At 33.3% G+C, this 15,311-nt stretch overlaps 2 protein-coding genes across 3 annotated transcripts; one reads left to right on the forward strand and one right to left on the reverse strand.

Moving 5' to 3' along the window:
• Window positions 1-217: 217 nt before the first annotated feature.
• On the forward strand, window positions 218-1,372 carry LOC145799342 (uncharacterized). The gene is made up of 3 exons (XM_082888901.1): window positions 218-581; window positions 997-1,052; window positions 1,355-1,372. The coding sequence occupies exons 1-3, from the start codon at window positions 218-220 to the stop codon at window positions 1,370-1,372; spliced, it is 438 nt and encodes a 145-aa protein (XP_082745027.1).
• Window positions 1,373-10,548: 9,176 nt separating this feature from the next.
• LOC114275007 (putative WRKY transcription factor 65) lies at window positions 10,549-12,295 on the reverse strand. 2 transcript variants are annotated; one of them, XM_028216977.2, is made up of 3 exons: window positions 11,834-12,295; window positions 11,406-11,549; window positions 10,549-11,296 (listed from the first exon to the last, which is right to left on the reverse strand). In XM_028216977.2, exons 1-3 carry the CDS (start codon window positions 11,971-11,973, stop codon window positions 10,774-10,776), a joined length of 807 nt encoding a protein of 268 aa, XP_028072778.1. In that variant the 5' UTR covers window positions 11,974-12,295; the 3' UTR covers window positions 10,549-10,773. The 2 variants fall into 2 exon arrangements, with proteins under 2 accessions (XP_028072778.1, XP_028072777.1); XM_028216976.2 differs by having other exon boundaries at window positions 11,406-11,552.
• Between the last annotated feature and the right edge of the window lie 3,016 nt (window positions 12,296-15,311).

Consider the following 15,311-nt stretch of genomic DNA (forward strand, 5'->3'; position numbering starts at 1 on the left):
GAACAACTCCCAGGGGACAAGAAAGAAGTGCACAAGTTACGAAACAAAGCTCTGCGATACTACTTGGATCTCCAAGGAAAGATTTATAAAAAGTCCATTTCTGGAATGCGTGCATCCGGACAAAGTCGAAGAGCTTCTAACTGAAATACATGAAGGCAGTTGTGGTGCACATTCTGGCGGGCGCTCTATGGCTCATCGAGGGTATTACTGACCGACAATGAAAGCCGATGCCAAGTGTTACGTGAAAAAGTGCGAACAGTGCCAGAAGTTCTCTCCTCTGATTCACCTGACTGCTGAAGAGTTAAGCTCCATAACCAGCCTATGGTCGTTCGCTCAATGGGGACTTGACATCGTTGGATCGTTGCCTTGTGCTCTGGGTAACAAGCGATTTTTGATCGTCACGATTGATTATTTCACGAAATGGGTAGAAGCGGAGGCACTAGCGCACATCCGAGATATCGACGTAAAGAGTTTTGTATGGAGAAATATCATAACGCGGTTCGGCATTCCCAGAGCACTTATATCAGACAACGGCTCCCAGTTTGATTGCGGAGTCTACCGGGAACTTTGCAGCAAGTATGGTATTCGGCCCTACTTCTCCACCCCGGCTTATCCACAGAGTAATGGCCAAGCTGAAGCCTCCAATAAAACCATTTTAGACGACATCAAAAAGAGGCTGGAGAAGGTCGTGAGTGTCTTTCAGGTTAATAGCAGAAGATCGCGAGCGTCTCCCGAGATCCAAAGAGTATTTCCAAACCACCTTCCCCACAATCTCTTATGATCAAAAGTTATGAATCTCATGATTGCCTATTGTAATATCTCTTCACTTTTACATATGCATCATGCACCTAGATTATGTAATGCAAGTAGTTTTGGTGAATATTATTTTCACATAGATTGGCAAGCATAAGTTATTGCTCTTTAAGAGTGTTGTGTTGGTTTCTGATGCTAAGTATCTTTATTATCTTTCCTAATTGCTCACTTGGGTGCAAAAAGCTGCAATCAAGAATATGGATATGCAAGCTTCAAAGGAATTCCTTGCTGAACTGAAGGTATAGTCACATGTTCATCATCTGAACTTTGTAGTGCTCTTGTCCATCTTGTAAGTGAAAATAGGAACATGCCATTCTATTGTATTTGATATGGATTTTGTTGACATTTAGAACCTAGAGTAATTTGAATTGATTTCATTTTTGGGAATCCTTTTTATTTTTAATCCTTAGGAATTTAACATCATATTATGGTAATTTGATAACCAATAGATTTACATTGCGCCATTTAGTAGCAGTAGAGTTTTGTAAGCTTGAAATTAATTATATTGTAAATGATGTTTTTTATGTGTTTCTTTTTGCAGATGCAACCCAATACGTGATGATATTTTCGCATATTGATATTGAAACTTACTTTTGATATTAAAACAAACTATAATATATATGTTTTTTTATTTGTATTGTTGATACTTTTGTTTTGCTGTAGATACAAAAATTTAAGTTCTTGAATATAAAAAATTATTAGTATTGTTGGAGGATGTTTTATATATTTTTGAAAAGAATATTTGGTTGACAATTGTTACAGGGTACATATATATATATATATGTGTGTGTGTGTGTGTGTGTATGATTTTGTAAATGTGGATGTGGATGTGGATGTGGATGTAGATGTGGATGTGGATATATTTATTTTAAAAAATATTAATAATTTGTATAAGGAATGAATTAATAAAATAAAATAATTTTATTGCGACAATAATAACCGTCGCTAATGTAATTATCATTTCCTTACATTTTATTAGTGACGGGTTAGCCTGTAGCATATACATATTAGTTTAAATCTTTGGCGATGGTTTCAACTGTCACAAATATGGTATTAATTTAATTTTACTTTTTTTTTGCGACGTTTTAGACCGTTGCTAATAATACTTTTTGCGACGGTTTAAACTGTCGCAAATACAATATTAATTTAATTTTACCTTTTTTTTGCGACGTTTTAGACCGTTGCTAATAATACTTTTCGCGACGTCAAATACCGTCGCTAAAAAAAGTTTTAGCAACGACAACCAATATCGTCACTAAAAGTGAATTTTTTTTTTCTTTTTTTTGTGTTAGGTTAAACTGTCGCAAAAATCATTGATTAGCTGTCGCTACAAGAAAGAGACGGTTTGTAACCGTCGCAAATATTTTTTGTCACGCCTCCTTCCGCCACTCCCCATTTCCTGTCACTACTCCGTCGCAAAAAGTCTTTTGTGACGATATATGGACCTTTTGCGACGTTTGAGACCGTCGCAAAAAGTCCTGTTTTTAGTAGTTTTAATTTTTATAGAATTTGATTTTTACTAAGACCACTAATATTCCATTCATATAATTTTTTAGCAGAAACTACAAAATTGATTGCTAATATTAGTTTCTTCAAATTGAAGATTTGGAGGGGGTGTAGGTTTAGTATACCAATTTTTGGTGAGAGTAGTAGGATTAACTTTAGGATGTGTGATTCGGTTAAGATTATTGTCTTGGAATTGTTGGGCTATTTGATTGATTTCATTGTTGGATGTGTCGGAGTCACTATTGAATTGAACAAGTGGTTGTTGTGTTAAGACCGTAAGGCCTTTTTCGTTAGAAGTAGTGGATATTTTAATAAATAATTGTTTAATGCCTTCAACAATAGTAGTATCATGGATAACTAGGTTTAACTGTTTCCAATTGCTAGGAAGATTAATAAGTGGTTTGTTTAAGGGTTTATTAGTGGAAATATGTCACGACCCAAACCCGCTCCTATGGGTTTAGCACCATAACCGGCCAGTAATTCGAGATTACTGAAGGCCTGCTTAACAGTAAGACAGTAAAACAGAGTACAGGGGCATGACGGAAGCTAAAACAGTAAATAAACAATGTCCAATGAGCTGTGAGTCTGTATGCAAAAAGATTTTTCATACGTATATCCATGAACAGTACAGAACAGTATGTACAACATTTACAGTCGATCAGAATAGAGACCTAATCCCTGTTAAACAGTACAGTACAGTGCTATCAGTCTATACAACATTACAAAACAGATACAGAGACAGACGGGGGAAATTAAAATCCCCCTAAGCCATAGCTTGGCAGGCTCGGAACCTCGCAGTGAGGCACAGTGGTTGGCATGACAAAAAAGAGAGTCTAGCCCACGCTCCTAGCTCCGGTCTGGTGCCTGTACACCTACATATATATATAAGCAGTGAGCTAAAGCCCAGTGAATAATATAATGCGTAAAGAGGTTATGAATGAATGTCCTTACAGTATTGAAAACAATTATTTCAATCAGCAGCATGTCAGTTATTCAGTTATTACAGTCATATGTAGTATATCCAGTAACAAAATAGTATAGTAGGTCTTATCAGACCGAACAGTCAGTTGATGGCCATCATATTAGTAAACAGTAGTGGTTCCAACATGGAAACCGACAGAGATCTCTGTAATAGTAGTAGTAACAGTAACAGTAACAGTAGTTGCTAAGGATGCCACAATACAGTTCACAATTAGGACATCATTCATTCAGTAACAGTATCATTTCAGAAAACAGTACAGTTCAATTGTTCAGAAGATAATCATATTTGAACATATCTTTACATAGTTGTTACTCACAGAGTTCTGGGCTATAGTTAAGCTAGAGCGCGTCTCCAGTCGCCAACCCTGCACAGTTTACAGGACGAACACACACTAAGCTACACAGTTGGGAAAGATAATAACTTAATTCCTAATTTGCCTCGGTGTGTTCTATATATATATCCTCATTAAGATTCCTTAAACTAGGCTTAAGAATGCCTAGGATGAAATGAGGATGCAAAGATGCACTTTAAAATATTTTTCAGAATTTTCAGAAAACAGGGTTCCCGCTCGAGCGTAGGTTACTCCGCTCGAGCGGACATGCAGTTAACAGTTTCTGCTCGTAGACTTATCCGCTTACTGCAAAACAGTCAAAAGTGCCATATAGGTGAAATTCACGCTCGATTGGGCGCTCGACACCCGCTCGAGCGTAAGACACAAGGTCCTGCTTGAGCGTAAATTACCCCGCTCGAGCTGACTTAAAAACAGAACAAAATGCTGGGAGTACGATTTCCATGCTCAAGCGCCAGTCACCCCGCTCGAGCGTGAGTTCAAAATCTAGAATTTCCGGATTTGAACCTCAAGCTCAAATTCAACTTCAAATGTATCAAATTCGATTCCTTTGGGCCCATTTCCTGGAAAACACTTGTAAATACATAGTATGACATGATTCAAAGCTCAATTTGTAAAATCAAGGCCCAAAGGTGAGGAAATTAAACCCAATTCAAACCAATTTTCAAGAACATGATTTCAATTGAACATGCAAGTAACAATCTTCCATGAAAACAACTTCAAACTCATCAATATAGGCATGCATGCATGGAATGAGCTTCAATTCAACATTATAAGGCTCAATTTAGGCTTAGATCACTAAGGACACAAGAACCATGCATGAATCAATTCAAAAACAAGTTCAAGAAGGTGGATGTTCTACCTTAAGTCTCCAATGCAAGATAAGGGAGTTCAATTTTTGCAATTACTCTACAATTCCTCAAGATTTCAAGCCAAACTCGCAATTGAACTCAATTCTCTCACTCACTCTCTCTCTAGTCAGCTAACACTCAAAATGGCTGATAAAATGTACAAGGTAAGATGAAGGCAAAGCTCAATATGTTCAATGTAGTGGGCCACTAAGTGGCACCAATGTAAATAAGTCCAATTCATGTAACTTACATCATACCCAATCACATTTCAAATAAATATGCCATAAAATCATATAAATTCTAATGATCATAAATCATCAATCAATTTCGGATTCGGCCGCCGATAAGGCCTTCAATTTGCAGTTTAAAGCATAAAACATGAACAGATAATTAAACAGTCAAACAGATAGAGTTGCAATTTAACTAATATGCTCAATCAATTCGGCTTCAGTTTTCAGTTAGTCAGTCAATTAACATATTTAGCCTCAGTTTAATAGTAATCAATGGCTTATCAGTAAATAGTGGTGAGGGTTATTACAAAATATGACTAGTTGAGTAATCATCAAAAGTAGCTTCAATTTTGTCCAATTGTTTACCAATAGTTTTTAAATATTGATTAGTACAATTATTTTGTTCAATTACTTTTTTGATATCAGATTCATCACCAGGAAGCTTAAAGGGAGAACCATATACTACAGTACCCTTATGTTCAATGATGATTGTTTCTAAAGGAAGGTGACTGGAAGAAACAAAAGTATTAGGGGAAGTTTTACATTTAGTTTTAGTAATAGTATTGACTTTTTGATAATAATTTTCTAAATAATCAAAGAAGTAGATTTCGGTGTTGATTTCGTTCATAAATTTATACCATTTCTTAGTAATTTTTGATTGTTGGTGTTCATCATAGTTGGTTCTATAAGTTTGCCGTTTTAACTTATTTGCTTTAGATTTGAATTCAACATGAAATTTATTAAGATCTGGAATAAAAGGTGTACTAAGGGTTAATAATTGTGGATTAATAGAAGGAACAACTTCAAAATCAGTTTGAGTAGGTGAATCCCGTAAGATAGTATCTTCTTCAGAAAGATGTGTGTGGGTGAAATAGACTAGTTTACTAATTTGAAAAGTCGAAGAATTATCGATTCATTTTAATTTACTATTGGTGGTGTTAGAAGTTTGGCAAATATGAATTTTCCTATCTTGTTTAGTAAATAAAGGTACAGTGAAAATTTCATCATCTTCAGTATCAGTAGAGGTACTAAAAGTACTATGGCGAGAAGATTGACTATGGGGTTGATTAAGCCTTATATGAATAGAACCATCATTATATTGTTGAATATCTTGAATATTTTAGCTAGTAGAAGATTGTTGATTTTAAGAATAATTTTCATTAACTGTAACTCAATCATCAGGAAGGGCGATATATTTCCAACAAATCATTTTTGGAACTAAAATATTGGTTTCAGTAGTACTACCTTGAATGAGTAATGTTTTAACTTTTGGACTTTTGGTTAAAGCTTGAACATTCAGATTTGTTTTAATGCATTTGTAGTAAATTCTGTAAACTAAAGCAATGTTATGGACATTATCTAGCATATTAGTAAATGCACCAGATAGTCGAATGTTTAATGTTAAGGCTTTTAATATATGAGGATCTCTAAGACTTAAAATAAAATCTAGAAAAAAATTAAAGTGGACAGGTCCTTTATGGAGGCCTGATTCTATCATACCCATTAGACTATCATGATAATTAATAAATCGAGCATCTCGTAAACATAAGAGGACGGAAGTATTGCGTCCTTGCATGGTTAATGGTTTGATTCCAACTTGAATTAATCCTAGATGAATAAAATTATGACCATTTTTTAGATGTTGGCGAATTGACTCTTTAGATAATAACGGTAGGTTTCTCTAATTTTAGTTAAAGTATAAACTTGTTCAATAGTTCTAACATGTAAATTAACATTAAAAGTTGACTCTAAAAAACTTATTCTATAGATTCTTTAACTGGTACTTTTGGGATATTCCAACTTAAATTAAGTTTAATATCATGAAATTCATGCTCTTCTTCGTTTATGACTAAATATGTATCAGGTATAGGAGCTAAAGTTGTAGTAGATCTAGAGCTTACTAAAGAGTTACTTCTGAATAATCGACTCATTTTTATTCTGTAAATTAATTCTACTTTCTTAAATTCTTATATAACATACTATGTGTTCGTACATACTCTTTCCGGAAACCCTGATATCTATCACCTGCCTATCTTAAGGACTTACACTAGATGTAGGACGAAAGGTGAGTGACAATTGGCAGAGTGGAAGACAAACATAAGTTAGTAGGAAATAAGAAGACTGGAATTAATAAATAAAGATGGAAATGAGAAGAAATTAAGCAGAAATAACGAAACAATAAGCTAATATCATCAACAAGCTTGGCTCTGAGAGGCAGAAGCAGCACATAAATAAAAGTTAAATAAACTAAAGTAAATGAATTAAAATAAAATAGATAGAATATTTTAAATAAGAACAAATAAGCAAAAATAAAATAAACAATTACAATCGTTTAAATTAACTTACAATCGTTTACTGGAAGTAATCGGAAAATACAGAATGGTTTATTGGGAGTAACCGAAAAATACAGCTTCTATTTGCATTCTTAAAAACTGAATTTTAAAATAAATTAGAAATTTTACCGAAACTGAGAGAGACTGTGAAAGAAAATTATGAACTCTTTCCAACTCTGGATTGGCCTTGACTGAGGAGCTTCTTTTATAGGCAAAGTGGATAACTGTTGAGCTTGTGAACTGGGAACTGTGAGGCCCATGACTGAAACTGTAAGGCTTGTGACTTTAAAAGTTGGATAATACTGTGAAACTTATGACTTGAAAAGCTTGAAAATCAGAGGCACATGGGTGCTGAGAGTATCTTTTTATAACCGATAACTTTTTTTTTTTTTTTCACAATTTTCTTTCACAGTTTCTCTCAGTTTCTGTAAAATTTCTAGTTTGTTTTAAAATTCAGTTTTTAAGGATGCAAATAAAAGTTGTATTTTCCAGTTACTTCCAGTAAACCGTTCTGTATTTTTTGATTACTTCCAGTAAACGACTGTAAGTTAATTTAAACAATTGTAAGTTTATTTTATTTCTGCTTATCTGTTCTTATTTAAAATATTCTATCTATTTTAATATTTACTATAGTCAAACATTTTATTGGAACACCTACTTATATCCATTCTTGCATCCATGATCAACTTAGTAATCTCACTTGCCCTACTTTAAGTGATTTTTGTTGGTATAAAAATATTTTTACCTCTCGTGTCATGCTTAGAGAGGATTGCACTAATTCATTTTGGAAAGATAAATTTATCAATGGATTACCGAGTCTTTTTGCCCATAAGATTAGATATGTCTTTACCTCTCGTGTTATACATATATATATATATATATATATTTTCAAAATAATAGTTTGTTCTTTTCATCAAACAATTTCATTAATCATATCCGTATTATCAAAAAAGATTAATTTTTAGACTTAGGCCTTGTTTGGGAACATACTATTTTAGTAATTTTTTGGCTTATTGGCTAAAATATGAGGTAAAAAAAATTAGTATGTTTGGAATGACTTTTTAGTTTTTTACGAAGAGATGTGAAAAAATTAGAAAGAAAAGAAAATCTTTAATTTTTTGGTATATGTTATAGGCTTTTTAATTTTTTTAATAACTTTTTGATTTTTAGATTAAAACACTCGCATGCCAAACGAAGTCTTAATGTTATATCCCTCTATAGAAATAAACTTATCACCAATAAACCCTTGAATAAATGCAAAGCAAGTCTTACATGTAATTTGTGGCAGATGATGGGGAATGAATTATCTCATACCCTAAACTCTAATCCGAAGTCCTAAATTAGCAATTGCAACAATAAAATTTTACAATTAACATCATGTTAAGGTTTTGTTTGAATTTAAAATTTAGAGAAAGATTTCTGGAGGAAAAAAAAATTGAAATATAAACTAATTTTTTTTCTTCATATTAATCTTCCCTCTCTCTAAGTTATTTTACAAATTTAATATCGAAACACAATTTAAAATTATATTTTCTATATATGATAGATGAAATAAGAGGAGGAAAAAAAAAAAAATCATATCCTTTGCACAAGGTTTTGCTTGCAACAGCATTTGGAAGAGGTAATATGTAAGTAATTTGCCTTTTTTTAAAAAAATTTATTTTATATATCGATTGTTATCATTAGAAAAAAATACTAATTCTCATAATAAAAATGTTCTAATAAGCTGCATTCTTTTACATCTTGTGAAATTTGTCATCCTTCGAAGAGGGAATAACTGATGAAATTGTCTGCAGTAGAATGGTGGCATACAACTTTACATAGACAATTTTAATTATAATTTAGTTGCAACATTTCATCATTTGAACTAGATTCATAATCCGAAAGCTAACCAACAATATGAAAATCAGAAAGAAGCAAAATACCAAGTAGTCCCATGAAGATCTAGGGTAATTTTGTTTTGAATATTTTCACAAACTACATAAAAAAAAAAAAACCGCAACTACCATTTTCCGACAAAATCAATCACATTTTATTAAAAAATAATGGCATTTGAAATGAAAATCTCAAATCTTACCATCTATTTCTTGGACTAATTGCGAAAAGTAAACAATTAAAGGGCCAATATGAGAAAATATAGAACTTTAAGAGAAAAGCAAGATTATTATTATATTTTCAAAAAATAAGCCGATAAATATGTATTTAAAATTAGACTAGTTATTTTGTTATAGATAAAAAAGAAGAAGAAGGTCATGATCATTAAATTGACCTAGTTGTTTTCATAAATGATATACACAAAAGACACTGACAAATAAACTATTCAGATCATCGAGATCAATAGTAAACCTACAAGCCCTTCAAACTATGTAAAATTTAAATAAGTGAAGCTCAACTCTTACTTATTTAAAACACTACTTAAATTTCCTTCAAGAGTAACTTCTTTATTATTATTATTATTATTATTATTTTATATATTTTAATTTGGATGAAAAAGCACAAGTTTTAATTTATTGCATATTCAACAATAAGTCGTCGACATGTTATTTTAGTAATTTTTTGACTTTTTACAAAAAGATGTGCAAAAAAATAGAAAAAATGATGTGATAACTTATAGTGACTTTGACTTTTTGATTAAAATTGAATATTGCCAAACGAGGCCAAACTACATCGGAGTACAATATAGATCCCACTAGAGATATAGAGAACCTTCTTGTAGGGAGGATGAGGCTCCACATAAGGAGAAAAAATAAAATTCCATACGAGGAGGAGAAAGTCTCTACATAGAGGCATTATTGCAACCAATAAATAAATAGAAACAACACAATCACTACCAAACAAACATTATCAATCACCTTCATGATTCCTCTATCGATGCAACCGATAGTTGTGGTACCTGAATTCCCACATCTACATTACAAAATTTGGATATAAGATGGTCACCTAACATATAATAACGTATTTAGCAGCGTTAGATCTCGGTCAAGAATTATATGCAGACGAGAGAAGCGATAGTGGCTAACATGGTGATAAATAAAAAAAGAAAAAGAAAAGCACAGGAGAAGAAACTAAGAAGAGAGAATGACTAGAAGCACCATCTTCTCCCCATATAGAGCAGAGTTTCTTCTTAGAAAGCATAATGTGACGAGAGTAAAAAATTAAAATGCTAAAAAGCTCATCATTTTTCTTAGCCATGTTAAAACCATTTCTTTATACCTTAGTACTTTGTCTTTCAAGAGTATTCATAATTAAAAAGTTTAAGAACATATAAACAGACTAAATAACCCTCTTATATGAGATGGACTTCACAATCCTTTCACACGAGACATACAAGGTGAGATGAACATAAAGGGTGAGAAAGTTGTGTCTAATTATAATTAATTTCAATCTCATAACAACTACACTCAATAATTTCTCAAAGTTAAGAGGGCTTTGATTATGATGTAGCCGTTGGCAACCGACGGTCATGATTGTAAATACAGCAAGATGAAGACAAAAACCAGAATCGGACATTTTTATTTCGTTATTTACGACACTGAAATCTGGACAATATAAAATAAAATAAATATGAAATAAAATGATCAAATTAAAAAAGAAATAAAAATTGGGTATCTTAAGGCGCACGATACGCACTCCATCGTTGAAATCATTGTATATCCAGCTCAGCAAATGAACAAAAGACAAATCCAAAACCAACACGTGTCATAAGATCTCACCCTGTGGTCCCACACCACGGTGCCAAATTACACCGCCGCCTCTCCTCCTCCTCCCTCTCCCTCACCCCTCGCCGGAACACCACCGCGCACTCCGGCAGCTCCCCTAAGTCACCGAACAACGACTCATCCTCCTCCCTTATCGTAAAAATCAACGCCCCATCACCGCCGCTGCCGCCACCACCGCTATCCAACATCGGGCTTTCGAGCACGGTTGATGATACCGATTCCAAATGTGAAAACCACTCGAATTGGTAAGCGTTGATCTGAGACTCTTCTTCTCCCAAATTGTCGAAAAGTAGAGGCGGCGAGACCGGTGTAGCTGCCTCGGCCGCGGCGGGGGTAGTGGCGGAGATGATGGTGGGTTGTTGGTGGTTTTGGTGGTGATTGTTTTTGGACGCCGGCAAAGCGTGGTTGTGCTCGCAGGAGTACGTCACCACTACCATGGTGGGGTCGACGTGGCTTCTCTCTACTTGTTTTCTGGCCGGACATCCTTTGGAGCTACTGCACCGGTAGTACCCTCTGCCAAAATCACACCGTTTGATCAAAATCGAACGGTTTGATTGCACTTAGTCCTACAATTAGATCATACGCTGTGTTACAACGAAGTGAAATTGGGGAATTGGATTACCTGGGGTAAGGTGAGCCTTTGATGGGTTTCTGACCGTACTTCCTCCAAGCCCATGAATCAGACGGTGGAGCACTCTCCCCCTTCAGCCTCGACCCTTCGATGTCTCCGATCGGGATGGAGACCACTCTTTTCTGTGCAGCGCGCCTACTGAATCAAACCCCACGACGTAGTTAGTACACTCATGCACATGAATCAGGAAAATGAAACCCTAAAAGTATCTAATCCATTTCTAGATGAATAATTTCATAAACTTAAGCATATAAATCAGTTACAGAATCGAACAAATAATATATCTAAATAGATAATTTTTTTAAAAAACGAGTCTTACTAAGAAATTTTGTAAAATTTTACCTTCGTTTCATTTATGTGTTTATAGTAGAATTGTACGTAGATTTACATAAATATGAATATTTATGGGTAATACCAACCTTCTTTTAGGGGAGGAGGTAGAAGTGGTCTTGGTGTCGTTGAGCATGCCGGAACGAAGCGTATCTTCGCTGTTTTCTGGTGAGTTTTCGATGTCTTCTTGCTCATTTATAAATGGGTGGTTGCTAAATCTTCCTTCCATAGCTAGGGTTTTGGAGTGGCACCCACTAAAGCTTGAGATGTTTTTAGGCCTGATGATATACTGATGATGGCGATTTTAAAAGTTGCACAGAGAGAGAGAGAGAGAGAGAGAGAGAGGAAGGAAGAAGAAATGGGGGAAGGTGGAGAAAGATTGGTTGGGATGGGTTTTGTTTTTTCAAAAATGGGACCTAATGATGACAGATGGGCAAGTGGCATAGTTTATAAAGGACGTGCAAGCAAAATGTGAAAATAATCCAAATCACCTTTCGATTATTATATTTCAATGTGAAACCGACCCTTATGTTGATTTTGATTTGTCTAATCTAAATGATTTTGGCAATTCATGGCTAATGGGGTGTCCTTCCTTGTGAAAGCCCTATTTTGCCCTTCTAATGCCATGATTCATATGCTGCATGAATAATTAAGATGTTTAATTAAAAAATGATACAATTACAAACATTGTGCTTAAAGTTTGCGTTCTGTGTTGCTTTAGTATTGCAAGTTTTAATTTTGCGAATTTATATGCTAAGTTTCTAATTGGAGACAAATTGATTTAATTTTAATTGAGTGGTTTATATGATTAACAAAATGGTAGTAATAAAATACACATAACATTTTTAAAGTATGCAGTTTGCATTATTTTTGTCGTTCATAGTTATAATTTTATTATTTCATCTTTCAATATTATAATATAGAGAATGAAAATATAGAAGAGATAGTGAAGGAAAATTAGTAATTACAATTTTAAGTGATGGAAAAAAAAACATAAATAAACTTTATTTAAAGGGTGAAGAAAAATTCATGACATAATATTTTACCCCTTTATGTTATTTTTGTCTTGAATTCAAAGGGGACTTGGTGGGTACTTTTCTTTGTCATATTTATATCTCTACAAGGGCTGCTAAAGGCTGTAGGGTGGGCTATTTTCATATTTAAAGCAAACAACTGTTCCCATTCAAACCCAAAACCTATATTTTCCCAATCCTCTACATTAATTACTACTTTAATACAATGAAGAACTCAACTACCCTCAACCAAGAGCACTCAAATCAAATGTCTCCTCAACCAAATAAATTGAGGATGCGATTTTCTATTCTTAAAAAATTTATGTTGTGCAAACGTTATATTGTTCTTCCCGTGTAATATTTACAGTGTTGCATTATTTTATTTATTTTTTTAAATTGAAAATTAACAAAACATAAGGTTATATGAGTGGGAGTGTATGAAGCAGGAGACATTTGATACTTCCGAATAGCAGTAGTAGGGATATTTTTATACTTCCGAATCTCTCTCAATGCATGTCATCTTCCTGTACTTTTAATTTCATGTTGTTTAATGAAATTTTTCTTTACTGATCAAAAAAAAAAAAAAAAAAAAAGCAAGAGACATAGAATTGATGACCTAATTAAGATATCAATCTAATAAATTGTAAAAATATGCGTACAGATTCACGCATAGTAACTTACACAGAAAATGTCAAAGCCTATTTGCCAAGTGACATTCTCCCCAACTCCCAGCAGTGCAGGTTGCAAGTTCAAACCCCAATCTCATGTGAGATAGTTAGAAGTGATCCCCTTTCCCTCATCCCTTAGATCTAGGCTGAAACTTACAAACAAAATTAATGTATAGTTGACATTGGACTTTTATATGGTGAACGTCATGTCTTGAATAAAATTGGATTACACGTTAAATTTTTTGAAAATTTTATATGCAGCATTATTCATCAATCAAAATGACCTTCTCTTCAATAAAAGTCATTTACCTGATATATAAATAATATAATACTTCATTGATGATGATCTCATCAACTTCTGCCCCAGTTCCCCATTCATACAAAGTATTTATCCTCCCCACATGACCCTATCTGTTAAATCAATTTGTTTATTAAGAAAAGTCAAATGAATTGTACCTTAACAATATTGTTTATTAGAATTGAATACATATTTTTTGTTATGGTTATCTTGTCCATATTACTGATATCATCATAGTATGGTAACATAAAATAACATACCAAGTGCTCAGTACAAATATTATTATTATTATTATTATTATTATTATTATTATTATTATTATTATTTATCAGTTTTGTTACATATTTAAAATTTTATCTAGATTTAAAATATGTACAAAATATCATTAAAATATGGACTTTTCTCAAATTAAAATTTTCAAGTCACTAGAATTATTGATTTATTTATTTATTTATTTCTGATTTATTTATTTGTTATATATGAAATCAAACACGATCTCCTGGCACAAGTGAATAAACTTAACCCTTAAGTTTATAGTTAATTATCAAGCATATAATTGGCTAGATTTCCATGATTAATGTACGGAAATTGCGGTTAAGATGCATCTTATTTAAATAATCTTTTGTCCTTTTGCTATATGACCAAGTAAACTTAGGCCTCGTTTGGGAACGGTCTCTTTTAGCTTAAAAGCCAAAAAGTTACTAAAAAAATCAAAAAGTCAATAAATTATACCAAAAAGTCAAAGATTCCATTTTCTCTCTACTTTTTGTACATCTTTTCATAAAAAACCAAAAAGTCATCCCAAACATACTAGTTTTTTTTACATCATATTTTAGCCAAAAAACCAAAAAATTACTAAAAAAGTCTGTTCCCAAACGAGGCCTTAATTTATAAATGAGGTGGGTAGGACAAAACCAAGTTGCTCAAGTGGGGCCGAAATAGGGTACAATGTTCGAACTCAGTTTGTTTGTTAAAATTTTGAGTTAGAATTCAAGTTTGAGCTCGATATTAAACATTAATCAAGTTTGAAGCTCAATCTCAAAAAACAAATTATATATCTTTTATATGTTATAAATATTACTTTATATTATTATCTACATATATATCTAACCTTAAATGCAAATTAAAAGCCAAATTTAATTACCTACTTAAAGTTACCTCATCCCCAGAAACCACAAGAGCAAGATCTAGCTACGGAAAGAAGGAAGCTCTAATCTTGCTTCAAAAGCTTAGCTCAAGGGAAAGCGATGGTCCAGATGTGGACTTCTTAAACAAATAATACTACAACATATAAGGGTGTGTTTGGTAACGTTTACGTTTTCAGTTTATATTTACAAAAATTTTATAAACTGATTTTTGTTTATTTTTTTGTTTATTTTTAGAAAAAACATAAACTACAAACGCGTTTGGTAATTGACAAAATGTTTACAAAATTTAAAAAATATAAAAAAGAGTGAAAAATGACAAGTGGCGGCGAAAGACGGTAGGTGGTGGGTAGATGGTGGTGGTGGGTGGTGGTTGGTGGCGGGTGGGTGGGTGACGGTGGCGGGTGGTGGGTGGTAGCGAGTGGGCAGTGGCGGGTGGTGGA

Source organism: Camellia sinensis, chromosome 9 (genome assembly GCF_055761805.1).
Source record: "Camellia sinensis isolate YWXY chromosome 9, ASM5576180v1, whole genome shotgun sequence".
Taxonomy (NCBI): Eukaryota; Viridiplantae; Streptophyta; class Magnoliopsida; order Ericales; family Theaceae; genus Camellia; species Camellia sinensis.